This window comes from Callithrix jacchus, chromosome 16, assembly GCF_049354715.1.
Source record: "Callithrix jacchus isolate 240 chromosome 16, calJac240_pri, whole genome shotgun sequence".
Taxonomy (NCBI): domain Eukaryota; kingdom Metazoa; phylum Chordata; class Mammalia; order Primates; family Cebidae; genus Callithrix; species Callithrix jacchus.
The window spans coordinates 15081021-15103449 of record NC_133517.1 but is presented as its reverse complement, the minus strand read 5'-3'; the positions used below and the strand labels follow the sequence as shown (position 1 = coordinate 15103449).

Genomic DNA, 22429 nt, shown 5'->3' with positions numbered 1-22429 from the left:
AAACAGAATATGATAACATTATTTTTTCACTTCCAACATGTAACTTTAACCATGTATCTTTTTTTCCCACGGTTTGCTATTTTTCTCTCTTGTTTTGTGTGCCCTCTACCCGCCTGAATTCCCCACCACTCCTCAGGATGAAAAACCTGAGCTACTCCTACAAGAACCATGAAATATTCCCCATTATTTGAAGTTTGAAAATGCCAGAGAATTGTAAAGTGAAATTCGCCCTACTCCTCTTATACAACACATTTGACCTCTAGATACCTTGAGAACTTCATCCTCCAATGCTTTTAATGCTAATCCTTGCCGAGACAAAATTCATTGCTTGAATTACAAGAGTGAGTCTCATTAAGGCTAAAAACCAGTGACTCAGATAGCATAATGGATTAATATGGTGACCTTGCAATTTCAGAGCTTTACTTTCAAGTCTGACTGTGCAGTCAAGTCATTTCAATGGTCAGTTAATCAATTGGTTAATACCAGCCTATCAGTGTTTTCAATCTTGTAGTTAGATCGTTTTGGCTAGTAATACCCTGTAAAGGTTTACACTGAGTACAAGAGTACACTTACTAACTCCTAAAGCCTTCTTAAACGATCAAGATAAAATAAACAGGATTTAATGAATTGCTGTGAATGTTGTAATTACGAATGATTGAATAATTTTGACAGACACTGAGCATCAACATCTTGAAATTTACATTATATATATTATGATCATGATGTAACATACAAATACATATATAGATACTATATTTCTATATTTCACTAGTGTAGAAAGACTGTAAATATAATTAATCACACCTTGAGTAGTGAAGTATGATGCTGACTGGATTTTCAGATTCCATTCTTTTGGTAGTCTTATGGTATCCTTTAGGGTGATATAAAATTTTAGGATTATTTTACCCCAGATGAAATAAATGTGTATGTAACTCAGCAGAACATCTGAAAATCAAAATCATTATTACTCTTTTGCCAGAAACATATTTGTGAAAATGACTCCTTTCCTGTTTATTTATTTATTGTAGATGCAAGATATACGAAACGCAGAAGGAACTCAGTATAGTTCCCATCCTCAGATGGCAGCCATGAGACCAAGGGGCCAGCCTGCAGACATCAGGCAGCAGCCAGGAATTATGCCACACAGCCAGCTGACTACCATTAACCAGTCACAGCTAAGTGCTCAACTTGGTTTGAATATGGGAGGAAGCAATGTTCCCCACAACTCACCATCTCCACCTGGAAGCAAGTCTGCAACTCCTTCACCATCCAGCTCAGTGCATGAGGATGAAGGCGATGATACCTCTAAGGTATGAATAAGTTAATTTAGGACCTATGGAAGCATATTCTTAGGCACCTTCTTTAACCTGTGCTGGGTACAAGTTTATAGCATCCAAATGAGAAACATTGATGGGAGACACATGCTTTGTTAATGAAGCATGAGGTTACAAAATGTCGGGCCTGTATTGTCAATGTACCATTTCAAGAAGGCAGTATCCTGGGGTACAATGAAGGTCGTGTGTGTGTGTGTGTGTGTGTGTGTGTGTGTGTGTGTGTGTGTGTGTTTGAGAGAGAGAGAGAGCAAGAGACAGAGAGAGAGAGAGAGAGAGAGAGAGAAGAGGAGAGAGGAGATGAGATGTATGATGATGATGTTAGATGAAACCTTTGTGGCCTCCTGACCCAACCATTTCATGTAAAGGATGAGAAAAGTCAGTGCCAAGGATATTAGACCACTCCTTTCCTGGGTGATTCATTGTGTATCTTTTCTTAACTCCTTGCCAACGTGGTTGTTCTTTGTGTGTCTGTCACCAGCAGAGCCACTCTTTTAAGTTATCTGAATAGAAAGATGGGTTTTGTGTCAGCCACCTTGTTTTCTTGTCACCATTGTGAGAATTTTGTTTTTGGAAAATTAAACTATAAACATGCTACCAAAAGCAGCACTGTGCAATCCTGAAATACATGGTTAAGTTTCTAGTAACTCCACGCATTTTTTTAAGTCCAGATAAATAGTGATTCGTCGATTTATTTAGCATGATGACAAAGATAAGATTGCTGCATTGACTATATTTTCCCGTTTTTTATATTCTTGATGTTCTGGCATTTGGAGCCTTAATCCTGGAAAGACGGCTCCTTTCAGGGCTCGCTAATTTTTAGAGATTGCAAATGACACTCCTGCTAGCGCCTGTTCTATATACAAGCCAACAATTCACAGCTGCAACCCAAACATCTCCTTTAAAAACTCTCACATACCAAACCAGTATTCTCTCTGCTCTACTCCTGGGCCAAGTGTCAGACAACCAGGGATCACACCTTATAGCCCAGAGCCCAGCAAAGTTCTTCAAACTATCCAGTCCTAGACTTACTCAGCATGCCTACCTACCTTGCCCATTCCTGCCCACAAAATCCCGAGTAAAGGCTCCACACATGTTCTGTCTTCTCCCTCTTTCTGACTCTTGACTAACTTGGGTACATCCCTGTGTGGCCCTGTGTGCCTCCTCTTTCCAGGGATCTATGAGTGGAAACTTTTTCTTCATAACCATCATTTCTATGTCTTCTGTCTTACCATACCTGACTGAAACAAATCCCAAGTACATTTTAGAGCAGCTACACGACATAACACTGCCCAAGACCATCCCTCCATTCCTCACCATCTCTCCCTGCTGTCAGCGAGTCAGTCTCTCATGAGTTAGGTAAAAAGGCAGGAGGAAACTAACTGATATTCATAAATAATTGACTGGGATGCTGAAAGCCTTGCCTTTAGCTGACCATTTCCAGGGCAATAATTTTCTTGAGAAAATGTAGATTATTCCACTGGCCCCAGGTATTCATTTGCTGTTAGATTATACCTAACAGCCAATGGCTACCTGGTCCCAAAAGTGAACACCAATAATTCGTTTGTGGTCAGTGATTTAGATGTTGATTATGCATGGATAATTCAAGTCAATTTGCTAAATACAGATGACATGTACTATATTGGAAGGGGGAAAAAATTAATGTTCTGCTCATAGTAAATATCAACTTGTATATCTAAATTGTGTCTTTTATCGGTATTCATTCCTGATATTTCAGGAAATTAAATGCAAAATTAGTAGCCTCCTTTGACAGTCAATTGTATACAGGATTATTCCTAATTACAATAACATTTTTCATAGTGTTCCACTTGTCTGAGTAGAAGAGTATGCAGAATTCTGAAATTAATAGAGTTAACATTCATGGGTTCTGCCATTTGCTATTAACCTGGTAGGTCCATATTTTATAATTTTGCTGAAGCATGAATGTACATGTTTCTATACTGATATGAAACTTTGCCAGTGGGTATCCTATCCAATCACTCAATACCCACATCTCAGAATAATTTATAATTCTTCATTAGTGGACTGTGTAAGCATTGCATAGTAAAGTTTATATTCTATAGTGATAGATTCTTGAATTATTGATGTGTGAAAGTTTAGGGACTGATTTCTAAGACTGCACACATTAAAATGACATTTTTGTCTACACAAACATTCCCACAAAGTCATGTTAAGTTTAAGTGTATGTTCCATCTCAAGAGAAGTCATCCTTCATTCTGACTCTATACACTGCTCTTCACCTGGTCTCCAATTCAAATCCTCCTACTCATTTAAGTGATATTATATTTATTTAAGCTAGAAAAATCCTCTGATGAAAATGTGAAAGCATTCTTTATTACAGTTAAGAATTAAAAGAAAATTTTTTCTTAATATGTGAGTAGGATTTATGTGAAATGTTGTAGCACAACAGCTTCAGTTAAAAGTGAAATGGCATTAAGTCAAAAAGATCGTTTAAATCATTTCTAACAAGTGAACTAACAAAGAATATTTAGTTCCCACACCAGAAAAAAGCAGCTTCTAAAGCTTTTCTCTTAACACTTTGTGCTGTCTTTAAGCAATTACATATTGATTCCAGCTTATCTAATTGAATAATTAAATGAAATAAGTCTGTTTTGATGGAAAGGAACATTGTAAATACATCAGTAAAATAAATTATCACCTTATAAACACTACCCATAATTTTGATTGCTAGGAAACTGTGTTGACAGCTTTAAGTCATAAATGAGACACAGTAAAGCATCAAAGAAATAGAAACTTAGGCAGCTTGTGGTTCTAAGCCTGTAATCCTGCATTTGTAATATAAGAGATACTTTAAGACACTTAAAATATGTGGCATTACAAGTATATTTTTGGCACAGTTTTCTCTTGAAGAAAATTATGGGTTAAGAATCACATTATATATTTTTCTATCCTTTTATTTTCTGCTTTCTGTTGAAAATATCCTCATGAGCCGGGTGCAGTGGCTCATGCCTATAATCCCAGCACTTTGGGAGTCTGAGGCGGGTGGATCACGAGGTCAAGAGATCGAGACCATCCTGGTCAAAACGGTGAAACCCCATCTCTACTAAAAAAAAAAAAAAATACAAAAATTAGCTGGGCATGGTGGTGCGTGCATGTAGTCCCAGCAACTCAGGAGGCTGAGGCAGGAGAATTGCTTGAACCCAGGAGGCGGAGGTTGCGGTGAGCCGAGATAGCGCCATTGCACTCCAGTCTGGGTAACAACAGCGAAACGCCGTCTCAAAAAAAAAAAGAAAATATCCTTATGTTTTATCCGACTGTCTCTTATAAATGTCATGTAGTTAAATGAGCTTTTACTTTAAAATGAAACCTTTACTACATTTACATTAATATGAAAGTAGGTTTATTTTTCTAAGTATGTTGATTTCTGTTTATGCCACAAATATTTTGTTTCTTTTTTTCATCTTTGAGATTACTCTTATTTTTCTCATTCCATTATCTCCTATTTTGAGATTGGAGATTTTATGTTCTTTCTCTTCTTCCAGTAGCTTTTCCTGAAATACAAATGTGTAAAAGTCTAAAATTTACAAACATCTTTACCTTTTTTCTTGGATTACTTTAACTCCATACAACTTCTGTTCAATTTATATTGGGAGCTGTTATTGCTCGTTCTAATTATAGTTTAATTGAATTCTGTAACTGAATAAACTTCATGAAACACTATTTTAATTATTTTATGAAGTTATTTTTCCTTTGGATTTATTCATATATATATTTCTTTCACCTGACATCTTTTGCGTTATGCTTTAAAAATGTTCTTTCATGAGGATCTGCAGGGAACATGCTTACCTTAAAAAACATGTTTTCTGGGTATAGAGTTGTAGATTGACAGTTATTTTCTTTCAGCATTTTGAAGTTATTATGTTATTCCACCAAATCCATGTTTCCACTATTGCCTTTGAGAATTTACTGCCCAACTGTCTTTCCTTTGAAAATAACCTGCCTTTACGCTCTGACTGCTTTTGAGATCTCTTGTCTTTGCTGTCCTGCAGCTTCATGGTGATATGTGTGAGTTTCTTTGCAATCATTCTGATTGTCATCATTTCTGTCACTCAGTATTTTGAGGAAATTACTTGTTTTTTTCACATACTGCCTCTACTTCATTCTTGCTCCCATCTCATGCTGTTATTCTGAGGAGATGAATGTTAGACTTTCTCCTCCTACCTTCCATGACTCTTTTTCACATTTTCTACTTCCTTGCCCCTCTGTATTACATTCTGACTAACTTATTTTCCAATTCATAATTCTCCTTTCAGCTATACCTAATCTGAAATGATCTATTGAAATTTTTATCTCAAATATTTTATATTTATAGTTTTATTTGGTTCCTTTTCAAATCAGTTTGGACTTCTTTTTTTAGTTGCTTGCTCTTTACCCATGTATTTAGTCTCTCTTACTCCTTTAAGCAGGTTAAACATATTTTTTATACCCTCTTACAGTAATTTCAACAGATGAAGTATTTTGGAGTCTGAATATGTTGCTTTTAATAGCTTGTTTCGTTTTGCTTTTTGTACTTTTGAAATGAGACCTAGTATTCATTGGCTCTTTGTAAGAATTATTTTAGAGCTTGTTTAAAAGTAGGTTTCTCTGGCCGGGCACGGTGGTTCACACCTGTAATCCCAGCACTTTTGGGAGGCCTAGGCAGGCAGATTGCCTGAGCTCAGGAGATTGCAACCAGGCTGGGCAACACGGTGAAATCTCATCTCTCCTAAATACAAAAAACGAACCAGGCATGGCGGCATGTGCCTGTAGTCCCTGCTACTTGGGAGGCTGAGGCAGGAGAATTGCTTGAACCTGGGAGGCAGAGGTTGTAATAAGCCAAGATGGCACCACTGCATTCCAGTCTGGGTGACAGAGCAAGACTCCATCTCAAAAAAAAAAGTGGATTTCTCCAGGGATGATTTATATTTGTTTCTGCCACATATTTTGCACCATTATAATCAAGAACCACACTTAGCCTGAATTTTCCAGACCACCCACATGGTGTAGGTTCAGGCTACGCATCTTGCAAATGCTGGCTTTTTTTGGTGAATGAACATGAGATTTTGTTCTACTCGTCATTTGTATCAAGGTTCCAGAGCAGTTATTCTTGCATGTTCTGGGAGGTCACATACAAGGGAATGTTATTCATCCTTGCACTCACTGACAGTCTAATTCTTTTACATCTTGATTTTAACAGGATCACTCCTATGAAACATTTGCCTTTTGGTAAGGCATGGAGTTTGTCTTCTGTCTATCGCACTCTAACTCAAATTCACACCAGGTTCAACAATATCTTCAATATGAAAGCTGCCTTTAATACTCTGCATACTTCTCTGAGTTGACTAGTTTTTGCCTTTAAGTTTGTTACTAATTTTCTAGTTCATCAATGCATATACTCTACCACACTAGACAGAAGCAGAAGGTTTTATTCTCAAAGCAAATAGGATGTATCACTAGAGCAGCAATTAAATAAGCCTTAGAGTAGGAGTTTTTATTTACCACTGTTCTGAAGACAAGTAGACTCCTGGAATAAAGTAGAAATGAGAAACAGACAGGTTTCTACAAATATTAAGTGAAATCAAACAGTGTTAGAACCAAATGTCACGTCACTTTATCTAAGTAGCAGTGGGACAGAATACTTAACACTGGGACTTGGAATTCTGGTATTTTCATTATTGAACTGTACTTATATTGTAACCATTCACTTTATATAATATGTATGATACTTTTTTTTTTTTTTTTGAGACGGAGTTTTCGCTTTTGTTACCCAGGCTGGAGTGCAATGGCGCAACCTCGGCTCACCGCAACCTCCGCCTCCTGGGTTCAAGCAATTCTCCTGCCTCAGCCTCCAGAGTAGCTGGGATTACAGGCACACGCCACCACACCCAGCTAATTTTTTGTATTTTTAGTAGAGACGGGGTTTCACCACGTTGACCAGGATGGTCTCGATCTCTTGACCTCATGATCCACCCGCCTCGGCCTCCCAAAGTGCTGGGATTACAGGCTTGAGCCACTGCGCCCGGCCTATGTATGATACTTTTAAGAAATTCATTAGACCACAGCAATTAAAATAATGTATGCCCCTTATTCATTTTTTTAGAAAAGTATCCTATTTGTTAAGGCTGAGTCTAATAAACTAATTAAGGAGAAAATGATAAAATTTGGTCAAACGGCCAGTTAGTACCTGCTTCCAAATCATCTTTCCTAAGATTTGTTCAAGTAATTAATTATCCCAGGATATAGACATCCCCTAGATGAGTGAGCATACTTAATTAATTCATGGAATAAAAACAAAATGAAACTTAACATAGCCGCCTGGCGTTTTATTCAGCAGGACCCCACCTCGACAGCTTGTGTTCTTTGTAAGGCTATAGAAGCCCTCATTCCAAAAGAATATGAAGTGAACGTATTTCCCTACAACAGCAAACTTAGAAAAGATCAAGTGGATCCCATAAAATTGATACGCTTAACCAGTAGGTGTATAAAATAACAACCAGCCTTTTTTCTCACTTTAAAGTGATTTTTCTGGACATTAGCCCAAGCTTCCTATTTCACATAAGGCCACTGAGCGCCTTGGCTACATGCATTCAAAAGTAACACTCAGCTATGTTTGCCAGTATCAAGGATCCTTAAAAATAAAATTGCTTTATAAACTTTGACACTGATAGAATGCCCCACATGTGTGAATCATTTCAAAAGTATAGCACTTCATATGCATTTCTCTATAATTGATGCTTTGAGTCATAGAACGTATCATTATTAATGATAATAATAAACCCAATTGTAAAATGAAAGAAGTATTACAGCCTTGCTGATTTCACAGTAACTAGATGACTTACTTTCCATGCTTATTTGAATTTAGTCTCATAAGGGGATTTTAGATGGCATAGTTTAGAAAAAGGAGAATGAATTTAAGTAGCAAAATTTTCACTCACTGAAACATCACAAAAAGTGCTGTTACATGCCTTGTTTCTATGGAGAGGAGTTTATAATATTTACTTTATATGATAAGAGTTATAAGTGGAGTTCTATGTTGTTTGTTCAGCCTATTATGCAGATGGTGCTTGATTAAAATCTATTTTAAACTACAGCGATTACTGCAAGATAGTGTGCATTAAACGCTCTCCCAGCTCCATTAAAGGCTTTGGGACCGCGGCAGTTTATTTTAAATATGCTTATAGATGTTTCTAACTTCTCCAGGGACATTTCAATATCAGTGATTCTCTTTCCTTGATAGTCTTAACTCCTGTGCTCTGGCTTCTTAAGAAGTGCTATTATCTAAGCAACACGGTTAGCACATACTTTTTTAAAGTAAAGATTATTGTTTTCTTGTGATAAATAAGTTAAATACATCTCTATAATTAACCAATAAGGCATGACGGGAGGTGAATTACCAGAAGCCTTAGGGCACCTTTAGGGATTTGAGAAATAAATCTATGTCTTACGAGTAAGTTACATGAAGCACATGTATCTGTGTAAAGCTTATGTGTAATATTTATGAATAATATTTATTTAGGTATTTGTGCACTTATGTATTCATTCATGTTTTAACTGATGGTGAAATTGGTGTGTGGGTAATCAGGGAGACCTGTAGGGCCTCAGCTCAGCCATGTTTTAGTTGCTATGACTTGCATACAAGTTTTTGTGTGTTTCAGATTTTCTTTGCCTCATAATTCTGAGCCTTTGCCCAGTGTTATAGAATGCCAGAGCAGAAATGTATAATGATCCATTGCATGTAAAATACTGTACCGATGCTGTGAAAGATGTGAAGATTAATGGGACCTGCTCCTTACTTTCAATGTGCTTGTTATTGGAAGGAATTCACATTTTTGCATTATATGGTTTCTTTGATATTCTAAAAATTACAATGGAATAAAATTTAACTCTCCAGCCTTAGAACCCTGGTAACTGTACAAATACCATATGTACCCTAGAGCAATGTCCAACACAAAATACTGTGCTGTCTCATCCAGTAATTGCTAGTCACGTGTGACTGCTTCCATTTAAATTTAACAAATTAAAATTAAATTTGGAAATTCAGTTCCTCAGTGGTACTAGCTATATTACAAGTGGCCTATAGCCATATGTGGTTAGCGGCTACCCTTTTGGATTGGGCAAAGAGCATATCTGTCATTCTAGAAAATTTTATGAGACAGTGCTACTCTAGACTTTAAAAGTAAAGGCCTCTCAGAAAGTTAGGATTTAAAATTATATGCTTCCATCCATCTATGCAAGAAGTCAGGATCCAGACAATACCCAAAATTAAGGTCCAGGGACAGATTATAAATCCATTTAGCTAATTTTTCTACCACAGTCATATTTAATCATGATTGTGTTTATTCCAAACAGTATGTGGTCATAAGAGCCAGATATCTTTCAAATTGCATCCATTTCTGGCATGAAAATGGATCCAAATTACAGCAGCCTTTCTGTCTTCAAGGAGGCTTTGGACACAAGCGGTGATCATGTGTTTTTCACATATGTGATGAAGCTACTTCCAAAAGTAGGCCTTACAAATTCCCAGTTCATTACAGAGAATCTAAAATGGCAGCTCATTTCTGCATCCTTTCCACACAAGAAAAGCGAAAAGCAAAAAAACGAGCTCCCCACAGATCAGGGGGCAATGCCCAGTATTCATAAGACAAACAGCCTTTTACCTCATAGGGCACAGCCCAAGCACTTGAGTAAATGAGAGATCAAACCACAGCAAGGATTTCGGTTCTGTTATTGCATCCAAAAGAGCAAAGACATTGTGAATATCTAACAGTCCTTTATGCAAGAACATTGAGCAACATAATAAATAGTTCCCTCCAGAATATGTTTTATCTCATAAGAAATACAGATCTTTTATACATAGTTTTTCCCCCTTATATAAATCTTCAGTGGAAGTCAGGGCTTTGTCTTAGATCACAGTTCAGTTCTATGAGGGCAGTTCCATACATGGTCAGAACATTATGATCCAAGAATCTGCCTTTGGTGATCTAGTTTAGTTATTGAAGGAAAGGCAGTGAATCTTGAGTAATGAATATTTTATGTGCATCCTTTAGATTGGTCTTCTCAGATGCCAGTTTTCTTGCATGGCAGAAAATTCAAACCAAGGTTAATAAGAGTATTTAAAGGGAAGGCATAGTGTGATGTTGACCGAAAGCAGATCAATATCCTCTTGCTTTTAGGCACAGCAAAGACAAAGATGATGTAATCTCATAAGACTGGCTGGTAAGTCTGCTTTAATAGGGGCAAAACCATAGCTTTACAGTCTAGTGCCTCTCAGGTACTCAATCAAATATACAATGGAAGCCCCAGAGTTACACTCCATAATGCATAAATGATGTCTCCTGAGCCTTGAAAATGTGGAGGCAAAAGTCATGAAATACTTGCTTCTATTAAACAAAACTTTGAGCAACACTGCATTCTGCCAGCCCTCTAGGAAAGACCAGGAAATAGGTAAAGCCTCCAGGCAACTAACAAAATGGATTGGCTGTATGAACTTACTTAGGTTTTCTGTAGGGTTGCTCTCCATTGCCTCAAAGTGATAACTGCTGGTTTTCATATGATTAAGCCTCTCATTGGCAGTAACAAGTTCTCCTGCTTCTTTAGTACTTCCCTAAAAGTGAGGCCCTATTGTCAAATGCAAGAGGATGACTGTCCTTTTTTCTGTTACATCAGGGAATCACACATCCAGGAGATATAGAGCCTGTACCATACTGTCCAAATACCAACTTAAAAAGAGAGTAAGCATGATGATCAGTGGTTCAAACACAATTTTGGACAATACAGGAGGGAAATTGTCTTAGTCCCTTTTGTGCCACTGTAACAGAATACCTAGGAGTGGGTAATTTACAAACAACAGAGATATATTTCTTACAGTTTTAGAGGCTCAAGAGGCCCTGGTAGAAAGCAGAAGGACAAAGAGCACATGTATGACAAAGAGAGAGAGAGAGAGAAAGTGTTGTCTTTGTTCTGCCTTTTTTGTTCTATCCAGGACCTCAGCCTACTGAAGGGTACCTGGCCACATTGAGGGTTTATCTTCCCCACCCCGTCCACTGACTCACCCTAGTCTCCTTGGGAAACACCCTCACAGACACACCCAGAAGTAATATTTTACCAGTTTTTCGGAATTCCTTAATCCAATCAACTTGACACCTAAAATTAACCATCACAAAAATGATTTAAATAATGTGGGGAAATCTTTTAATGAGAGCATTTAAATTGCATGATAGGAAATTTATCTCTATGACTGACATTTGATTATTTTCCAGAAAGACTGATATAATCTGTAATCATGGAGATTTCAATGTGTCAGATCATTAATTTTTTAATTAAAATTTAAAATGAGTCTAGGTGGTATGCCATATGGATACGTATTCATTTATTTCTGTACTTTGTTCCTGATTTCTATCAATCTTTGATGAAATATCAGGATTTCTCTTTCTTTAGCTTTATTGAGGTACAAATGACAAATAAAATTGTATATATTTAAAGTGTACAACATGATGTTTTGATATACATGTACATTATGAAATGATTACCACAATAAGCTGATTAACTTGTCACCTCACATAGTCACTTTTTTTAAATGAGAATGCTTAAGATCTATTCTGTTAGCAATTTTCAAGTATACAACACAGTATTAACTACAGTGACTGTGCTGTTTGTTAGATCCCCAGAACTCATTCATCTTATAACTAAAAATCTATACCCTAGACCATTCTATCTTTAATACTCTTCATTGTGGACCTTTTTGACTCCTTTATTCTCCTTTTGAATAAATATTGTATGATTATAAATATAAGAATGGCCATGGTTACAAAATATTCTCACTTTTCATTATTATTTTTATTGCTACTATAACAAACCTTAAGTACTTACTACATATCAGGGACCATGATATGTGCTAGTGAGCAAAACCAGGCCCAACCCCTGCCTTCATAGTCCTTATGCTTGGGAAGGAGTATATCTAACAGCCACATACATTATTGTGCAATTACAAGTTTGATACATGCTATGAATGAAGATATGCAGAACTAAATAAGCTTGACTTGAGTTTGAAATATCTTTGAGACTTGCAAATAGAGATGTCAAATAACAGTTGTTTCTGTGAGTGCAAAATTCAAGGGAACATGAACTTGACAACCATCCACCCCCAAATAGTAATGGAAACCCTGCTTACATGTGAGATTACAAGTACACTCACAAGAGAAGAGAGTTTACTGCAAAACAAATCAGGAACGCTACGAATTAATGGCCAGGTGGAAAAGGATGACCCTAAAAATGATTCTGGAAACATCAGAGCCAGCGAGGTAGGAGTAAAACTCAGAGGGTGGTGTTAGGGAAGCAGTGAGAGAGAGGGCCCTCACAGTGAGAATCAGGTAAGGGGGAGACTCAAGCATCCACTGGATTCAGCGGTGTGGCCAGTGGAGATCTTATTGAGAGCTAAGTGAGAGGAAAGCACACTGAAGTAGGTTGCAGAGGCTCCACCAGGCCAACACAGCCAATCTCTTGGAGAAAAGGAGAAAAATATGGCCACGGGTAGCCTTGGGGCACAGAAAAATTTTGCTTGTTCATTTTGTCTCTTAAAATATCCAAATGCCAGTTGGAAGAGAAGAGTTCAGAGGGTGTGACTGAGGCCAGTCTCCCACCCCTAGGTGTCGGCTTTAATCCGTGTAGAGTAAGACCTGAGCATTAGGGTATTAAAAGCTGACCAGGTGACTCTAATGTGCAGCCATGTTTGAGAAGCACCATTCCAGGTCCTGTAAATGCCTCTGTGTTTTAATATAGCATTATTTTGCCAGTTTGTCCAGTATCAAGCACCAGACATGCTAGTCCTCTGACAGATGTACCCGGTGGCCAGTGACTTCACAAGATCACCTCTCTGATCATCTCAGGGAAGCTATCATCTAGTGTTCATCTACATTAGCTTGTCAACTTGGCTCACAGCATCCTGTTCCCATGGGGTTCTTTGATCTGCTTCAGTCGACAGTTTCAGAGTGATAACTTTTTTAATAGGCTTCTCAATAAAGACAAAGGCAAAGAAATCACTTATCTTTTTCTTATCTCTTTTTGGTGTTTGGGTATATCTTTCATACTGATTATAAGGTATCGTATATTAATATTAAAGTACTTTCCCTCCACTCATTCAATGAATTATTTTGAAAGTTTCTATCATGTCATAATTGATATTTGAATACCCTTTTAAAGTTCTACACATATATAAACTTATACCATGTTAGTCATATGGATAAAATGGTACCATACCTGGTTTCCACTAGAGGAAGCAGAGCCTGGGGAAGTTAATTCAACAAAGACAACAGCTAAAAATAGCAAAAAGAGAGCATGAAGTGAGGTCCTCTGAAGTCATATCCACAAATCTCTCTGTACTTCATGCTTCCTCTCCAATAGTGACAGTTATTTTACAGAAATACCCCATCTAACAATTTATCTAAATGACGTATACATTACATTGTATCTGTAGAGAGAAGGCGCTACATCCACCACAGTAGAAGGCGAGGGTGCAGAAGCTGCCTTGGGACTTCGTTAGTAGACAAGGCATGTGGAAATTGAATCCTTCAGATGCAGACCTATTTTGTATTCATGTCGACTTATATAATTTTAGAGCTGGAAAGAAATCATATCAAAAATGCTTTATTTTTGAGGTGGATGAATTGACATCAATCACATCTAGTTAGTAATGAAAATAATATTCAAATGCAGCCATCTTAAATATGTTCTGTGTGTTTTTTCCCAATTGTATCAGAATAACAATTAAAATTATCAAAATATCCACACTTGAGGAACATGGGAGAAAACAGAATCTACTTTAAAATTGAGCAAAAAACTGTTCTAGAACTCTCTAGAATCTAGTTTCTGGAGGTGCACACTCCATTATGGTAGCCTTTAGTCATATGTAGCTATTTAAATTTGAACAAAGTTAAAAATTTAGCTCCTGATTAACTCTAGCCAGATTTCAAGTGCTCACTAGCTTCATATGGTTTAGTGGCTGCCATATAGAAGAGTGCAAATCATAGAACTTTTTCATCATTGCAGAAAGTTCCACTGAACAGCACTGACCTAGGGTGTAGATCATGCCGTTCTTGAATCCATGAGCATCGCTGGGTTTCCTGGCAGCATTCCATAGACCTAGGGGCAAAGTCAAACCCCATTTGATTTTATTTATTGGACGTGCTGCCCCCATGGTTTTAAAGTCATAATTAGAAAGACAAGGATAACTTCCTTAGAAGAAAAGTTAGATTGTTCATCCAATAGTGTTACTACAAGAGAAAAATCTGCTGTTACAGTTACAGTGTAAGAGAAAAAGTTAAGAATGTTAAGGGGTTATTTTTTAAGGTTGATGCAAAAATACTTTATTATGATATAGTTTATGTAAAGTTAGGTAATATTTATAAGATAAAAACCATCAGCTACATCTAGGGAGTCTATCATGTCACACAAAGGAATAAATATTGACAAGGGAACACTTCAATTATAGTGAGCAGTTGATCACAAACTTTGTAAAAAAAAAAAAAAAAGCCTCAAAATTTCCCCTCCCCTCCCCACACGCACTCCACCTCCGACCCCCACCCCACCAAAAGAGAGCAGCAGCTCAGCTAGTCAGGCTTTCTCTATATTTAATAGTGTAGAGCCGGGTGCGGTGTGGCTCAAGCCTGTAATGCCAGCACTTTGGGAGGCCGAGGCGGGTGGATCACGAGATCAAGAGATCGAGACCATCCTGGTCAACATGGTGAAACCCCGTCTCTACTAAAAATACAAAAAATTAGCTGGGCATGGTGGCGCGTGCCTGTAATCCCAGCTACTCGGGAGGCTGAGGCAGGAGAATTGCCTGAACCCAGGAGGCGGAGGTTGCGGTGAGCCGAGATCATGCCATTGCACTCCAGCCTGGGTAACAAGAGCGAAACTCTGTCTCAAAAAAAAAAAAAAAATCGTGTAATAATATAAAAAGAGATAACATTTTTTAAAAGCTAGGTAAGCAAAGTTGTGAGTAGGATAAATATGAAAACTACTTGCAATATGCAGTTTCATCTGGGGAAAAAAAACATAACAAAACAACATGTCCCTTAGAAAAGTCTGTTTGAGTGATGTATGGGTGAAGGTATGTGTCTAGGTTTCAAAGGAAAACAGCAATATATTTTGGCTCCAAATTGTCTCAGTTCCCCTATAATTCTATTTTGATTTCCATTTCAGATCAATGGTGGAGAGAAGCGGCCTGCCTCTGATATGGGGAAAAAACCAAAAACTCCCAAAAAGAAGAAGAAGAAGGACCCCAATGAGCCCCAGAAGCCTGTGTCTGCCTATGCGCTATTCTTTCGTGATACTCAGGCCGCCATCAAGGGCCAAAATCCAAATGCTACCTTTGGCGAAGTCTCTAAAATTGTGGCTTCAATGTGGGACGGTTTAGGAGAAGAGCAAAAACAGGTAAGGCATTCCCAGTGGAGCAGGAATCCACGAGCTGAGATCGTGCAGTCTGAAGAAATGGCTTCCCAGGGCTTTGGGTGAATTCTTTAGATCCCAGAACAGACAGTGAGAATGTGTCCCCATCCGAACCAGACTTTCTGAGACGTTCACATAATGTTATAGTCCTTTATTACTCCCCCATAAATAGCATGTTGATTCCTTTGTTTCAAAGTTTATATAGTGTAGTTACTTTTGGAAGCACTTTTACGTATCCCAGCCAGGATTGCATTATTCCTTCTTGTTGCCAACATGAACATAAAGACTGAGAAAACGTCCTAAAAGTATTTTGAAAACTGTCCTCACCTCTCTTCAGCACTTACTATTTACCCTTTTGTCATCAAAACCCTCTTTGCTAAATGAACCTCAAATTCAAGGGTTTCCACCCCTAGCCATTCCCTAAAGACCGCCAGGGGCTGTTATTTAATCCCCCATATGTATTTATACCATATTTTTAGGCTGCGCTAAATGGGACCAGATGCCTGGTTTTTTTTCTTCTCTCATGTATCACTGTGGTGTGACTGAGGACCATGCTCAGGGAAGGCCACGTGAGACACCATGGATACAGCATATGTGGCTCAGAAGGTTTAAAGAGGATTGGAGTCACAGAGAGTGAGGGTTCAGTGAAAGGATGGAACCCACCTAAACAAAGGAACAATGTTGATCCCACATTTCTAAACCAGGAACTAGATGGCCACGGTCACCATCTAAAATCTCAGGATCACAAAGAAAAATTTAGAAGCATTCTAGAAGTGATTGACATAACTCTGTAAATCAATTTTAGCCACAGCGTAATACTGAATTGCATAAATAGTGAATTAGTCTCATGTTTTATTCTTAATTAGAGACATCAATCTTTCCTCATCACATCCAGGAATTATATAAAATATAGAAAAGCTCACACCAATTTATGCATCAAGAAGGACCTATATATTGTGTTTATATTATATGTTAACATCTATAAAGTACATAGTGTCTTATAGTTTTAAAAAGCACTTTGCATTTATTTGATTTGTTCTACTGAATACTCATAGATATACAGGGAAATTTTTACCCAAATTTTGCAGATTATGAAATGGGGCCATATAAATTAAATTCATTCATTTGTTTATTTAACAAATATTTGTTGAGCACGTATGTGCCAGGCACTGTTCTAGGCACTGGGGATAGAACAGAGAACAAGACAAACAGACCCGCATTGTGTTGAATGATTTGTCTACAATTACATGCCTGGTACATAGAATTACTGTGAATAAAACTTACACCACTTGTCACTCAACTTACAATGCTTTTCTTAACAAACCCTATGAAATCAATGATAGGGATAATGATAAAACCAGTTGCTAAGGAAACATAGAACTTGCTCTTCCAGGTCCCTTCAATCACTCTTTTCTATAAGTCAAATCTGTCTTCTGCAATCTGAAATATCTATGCATTTCCTTACATCCTTTTCAAGATTGACAGCTTGAAGAAGTGCTGTTTGAAGAAAGCACCAGCCTGCCATATAGAGCCCTGTGTTGCAAGAGTTTTCTTCATGAACAGGAAACACACCACCAAAATGTTCTCTGTACACTCAATTAAAATACCGACTCACCGTTAGAGGGTAGTTGACATTGTATTATGGGATTCTTATTGAAACCTAACATATTGTTGCAAAATTTTAAAGCTAGTTTCTCTTCTAACTTAGGTCAGTTTGCTCTTACACTCTCAAACATGAAATGTGGCTTCCAACTGATGTTGGACAATCATGGTGAATTGTATAGTGACTTCATTTCTCCACTCAGCAGAGCCTCACTGAACGAGAAACTAAATGTAGTCCAACCAGCAATCCCAAGCCCCTCCCTGTTCCCTTAATGTCACCTTAAGGCCTCCCTTCACCACCCATAATGCCACATATGAAGACATAGCTCGCTCTCTGCTCCAGTAAGCTTTCTGTGCATTCTCGAATATGTACCTGGCTTCAGTACCATAAACTTTTTTGCTTTGTGAGACAAAATTTCCCGGAGAAAGCATCCCAAAAGCAACTCCCTTCCCTAGAGATAGGGTGAAGCAATTCTTGTTCATCTGAAGACACATGGTTCTCCTATGAAGGGTCAGCCCCTCTTCCCTACCTGAGACTCAGTGACTGAACTGGGAGTATTGTTTCAAGGCTCATTTGTGCCTCCTTGGTGTCTTTTGTCAAATTCTTCATTTCTGGAAACGTCAATAGCCTGCTCTGCCACTCATCGTACTTCTCTTATCTATCCTCTGACCCCAGTTACATTTTCCTAATTATTTTCCATATTCAAGAGCAGTGGTTTTTAAAAAGGGAGGTCTGCAAAGGCCTTCCCTAGCCCATGATTGGTTCTTTACATTGTCAATATTAAACAGTAAATTCCTGTTCTCACGTTTCTGATAGAAAAGAATAATGGTCTTATGATGAAAATCGGGTAGTTCCCCAAGGCAGTAAATACCAAGCAGCAGGTTTCTTCCCATTAATTCTACAGCTTTTTATTTTTAATATAGCAAGAAGGGAATATTAAGATAGTATTTTGCATTCTTTTTGTCTGACCATCAAATTATTTACAGACCTCAAAAATATGAGATTCAGTATTCTCAAATGTCATGTTAAAAAAGTAAATCATTCCCATTTTCCCATTCTGGCATTCGGATAATTGAGGCTGGTCTACCTAAGGTGGATATAATTACAATTATGTGTAAGGTTTCTAATTGTATATATATAATGGCAAATATTTTTCTCTTTCACTTTCGTATGTTTCTCTCTTGTAGGTTTCATACATTGCCTAGTTTAGTAAGTAACTTGTAATGAGTCTACCTTTGGTTCCTTCTCAATGAAAACAGCGTTTTAGGGAGCAAATCCATTTTTAAAGGATAAAGTTATATAATAGTTGACATATAAATCATTTGGTATTATAAAGCGATTTCACAATCAAAATTCAGTTGCTAAAAAAATTGTGCCAAGATTGATAGAAATAACTTTTTTATCTTACAAAAGTAAAAATTTTAACATTTTAGCACTTAAGAGTTACTAAAACAATGCATTGGGATGACCAAAACAGTTTCGATCACTTTAAAATGATTTGTCCCCGTGCTGTGTGCTTTTTTGACTTCACAGAAGTTCAGCAGAGCCTATCATTTGCATGTAAAAGATGATTGTGCTTAATAAAGAGAGTAAGACTGCAGATCATGCCAGTATGGTGTAGGACACATGTTGGATGCAGGCTTGTGCCAGAACCAAGCAGAGAGAGGGTCAGCTGAATGAAATCAGACACTGCTCACACAAGGAAGCACATTGCACTGGCGGGGCCACTGCTCCTCTGCTCCGCAGCAACCTTTCTCTAGCAGTTTGCAAGTCATCAGCAGAGCAAACGTGCCTGCCTGGAATGCACATTTGGGCATCCAAAAAACTGCAGCAAAATATCCCAAAGTGTTATAATGGTGGATTACCACCTGTTCTCTCCCTTTGTGTTAACTCATTGTGCCAACATACTATAATATCTCCATTTCAAACTTAAATTAATTGTTTTATTCTCATTTAATATTCAAATTGGGGGGCACACATACTGCTATGTATTTTTAAAAGAATATTCCTGGAGCAGATTCAAGGCAGACTATTAAAATTCAAAATTTTGGACAAATATGCGTGTTACAGAACAAACCCATGTGATGCTGTTGGCATTGTGTAGGCAGCTGATTCCAGTGGAAGGCTAAGATTTCATGAGCCACAATTGTTCCAAAATCCTGTTGTCACCGCAGCCCACAATTATGAACAGCGACAAACATAAACACAAACTGGGAAAAATGGACAAAATTATTGATGACTTATTGGTGGCCTCAGAAGATTACAATATTTAAGGAAAAATGGCTATTAGTAAGATTACAATGGAATGTTTTCTTGACAGCCAGAGGGAACATGACTAATAGAGCTGCTGTGTGTTTATATCACATGCTTCCTCATTGCGGAGTATAGGCGGGAGTAAGAAGCCACTGCAGAAGGGCAGATCTTTATTTTCAGAATCCATGGTGAGTGAGAAACAATATGTACTTTGGTTTCTGTGAAGAATCTTTCAAAGAAGAGAAATCAGAAGGAAGCCGAAGGAAGCGATAAAAATCCTCAAGGAACACAAAATCTCCCTTATGAATCCTTCCTACCAAAGCCACTGAACAAACTCCACGTATCAGAGATCTCCCCATTTTAATACTTTGGAAGATGGTACTGAATCAGGAATGGGAGCAGAATTGTGTTTGAGATTCCAACTGGGGGTTTTAAATGCTAATGACTCGTAAGACAATGGAGAGCCCATTTCAGAAGCATACTAAGTTGTTTAAAAGGCACCAGATGGAGAAGGAAATAAAACATAAGTATTGCTGTGATGTTGGTCTCTGCTACTTATCTTTCACTGACTGGAACCTACAGAGAAAGAAAAATAGTTAAGTTAAGAATATCACACCCTTTGTATTAGGGTCCTTGGAGTTTCAGCAACCCTCAGCATCTTTGTTATGAGGTTCCAGCTAAATTTCCTGTCTACCTCCATTATTTCTGAACTCTCTGATTCTGGTCATTGTAGTGGAGAATCTGGGTGCACAGACAATATATAACAAATAAAACCCTACCAAATAAAAGAGCCCATCCCTCTTTGAAGCAGAAAGGGTTGGTCCAAAGAGCTGTGTAGAGTGTACTTGGGTCCTTTTTAGCCACGGCAAGCCGGCTCTTAAGTGAAAAAGGAAAGTCACCTTAAATCAGAACCAGATGTAAATTACTAAATGAACCTTAAGTTCCTAATTGGAGACACAGTCGGGCTGTAAGACATTTAGCAAATTACAAACAAAATGTTCTTGTTTACATTACATTAAATGGCTTTAAAGCTGCAGCCAAAGAGCTAAATAAACATGCTGTTATGCTAAAAATGGAGTGGAAAGCCTATTCAGAGTTTAGTGTATTCAGGAGAAACCACAGCCCACGGTGCCCAGAGCGTGTATTTTTGTAAATGCTAGCCTTGTCGTGGAAGAAGAGAGTGGATTTACCTCGAGATCCAGAGCCTAATGAGCAGATCTCACTTGCAGGGAAACTGTTTGAATACTGTTAACATATGCCTTCTTTCAGGATGCATAATTCATATCCAAGGATATTAGCCATAGCAGTTCAGCTCAATAGCAACACCTCATTATTTTATTCCTCAGTATTTATTCCTATGTTTGACGCCTCGTGAAATTACTGTTAATGTGTTTATATAAGGGCAGATCTGACACAAGTGGGAAGAATGTAATTTCCTACTCATTCTTTCCTGCTGCTGTGTCCTCTTCCCTGGTAGAAGTGGCAAGTGTAAATAGTTAATTTGCTTCAATTATGAGCCTGTCCTGCTAAATTAGAAGCAGCAGGGATATGAAGAGCCAGAATTATACTTATGAGGCAGCTGACAAATCCTCTGAGCCCACACAATCAAATCATTTCCTCCTCATTGGTGCTCAGACACCCACTACATCAATGCTGCCGGAGGAGTTTCTTTTTCCCCCCTATCTTCTGATAGAATTTGGATTTTTATGTCAACAATACTTAAGGTTAACTAAAATCCTGTCACACGACAACATTCACACGTGTTTATCTTGGCCGTTTCCTTATAAACATTAAGCATTTTCCCAATTTTTTAAAAACTAGGAGTGAAGCATATGTTAAACAATTGTTCACTTAAAAACTGTACAATGTAAGCAAAGTCCATATTCATACAAATTTGAAACTGAGCCATGAAAATTATTACATAAAATGGTGAGCACATTTGTGAAATTCAGGTATTCATATATATATTTTCCATGTATTATATCTATAGCCACACATACAATTAGTGGTACATAAATGTGGTTCTTGCATGCCTTCGTGGGCATAAGCATTTGTTGTACACATGTTCAAATGTTCATCTGCTCAGATACCATGGGAGCAGACATTTCATTTAAAATTTTTCATGATGTTGGCAGGAAGATAATTCAAACATAATACTTATTCAAGTCTGTTGTGCTTTATCTATAATTGGAAAAAATGTTTGGGTGGATTGTATATCTGTGTATCAGTCCACTGTTTCCATTGATATACACTGTAATTTAGAGCATGCACTTCAGTTTCATCCTTAGCACACATACTCATGCTGATTCGTGGAAGGAGAAACCTGAGACCATGGATTGCAGGCTCAATAAATATTTCATGAGCACCTACTATGTTCCAAGCATGCTGCGGCTTCAGCAGTGAACAAAAGAGACCAGGCCTTGCAGTTGTGTGTCCTGAAAGAATCAAAAGTTCTCACGGCTAGGAGGAACCATTGAGCAAACAAAGACGGAACATTTGACACCAGATTGATTTTATTCATACCATAGCTTTACCATATACCTGTTCTAATATATTAGGTAAAATAGTTGCCCATTCTAGTCTGTTTTCTTATCTGCAAAATGGGGATAATAATGCAATGCAGTCTTTTTATTGAAAGAATTAGAGGTTATATATATATATAGAGAGAGAGAGCATGATCCACGGAAGGCACACAATGGAGGCATCATTTTAATGACTTTTTAATCTTAAGTTAATAACATCAGTGCCTCACACTACAGTAGGCACATACTGGGCA

General features: G+C 37.7%; 1 protein-coding gene across 3 annotated transcripts in view; it reads left to right on the top strand.

Annotated features, from left to right (window-relative positions):
• TOX (thymocyte selection associated high mobility group box) overlaps positions 1 to 22429 on the top strand; it is a 309742-nt gene that overhangs the window by 260425 nt on the left and 26888 nt on the right. For all 3 annotated transcript variants that reach the window (XM_008982689.5, XM_002758935.6, XM_035277514.3), the window contains 2 exons: positions 1029 to 1310; positions 15552 to 15782. In XM_008982689.5, the coding sequence (XP_008980937.1) occupies positions 1029 to 1310; positions 15552 to 15782 (513 nt within the window). The remainder of the gene's footprint in view (positions 1 to 1028; positions 1311 to 15551; positions 15783 to 22429) is intronic.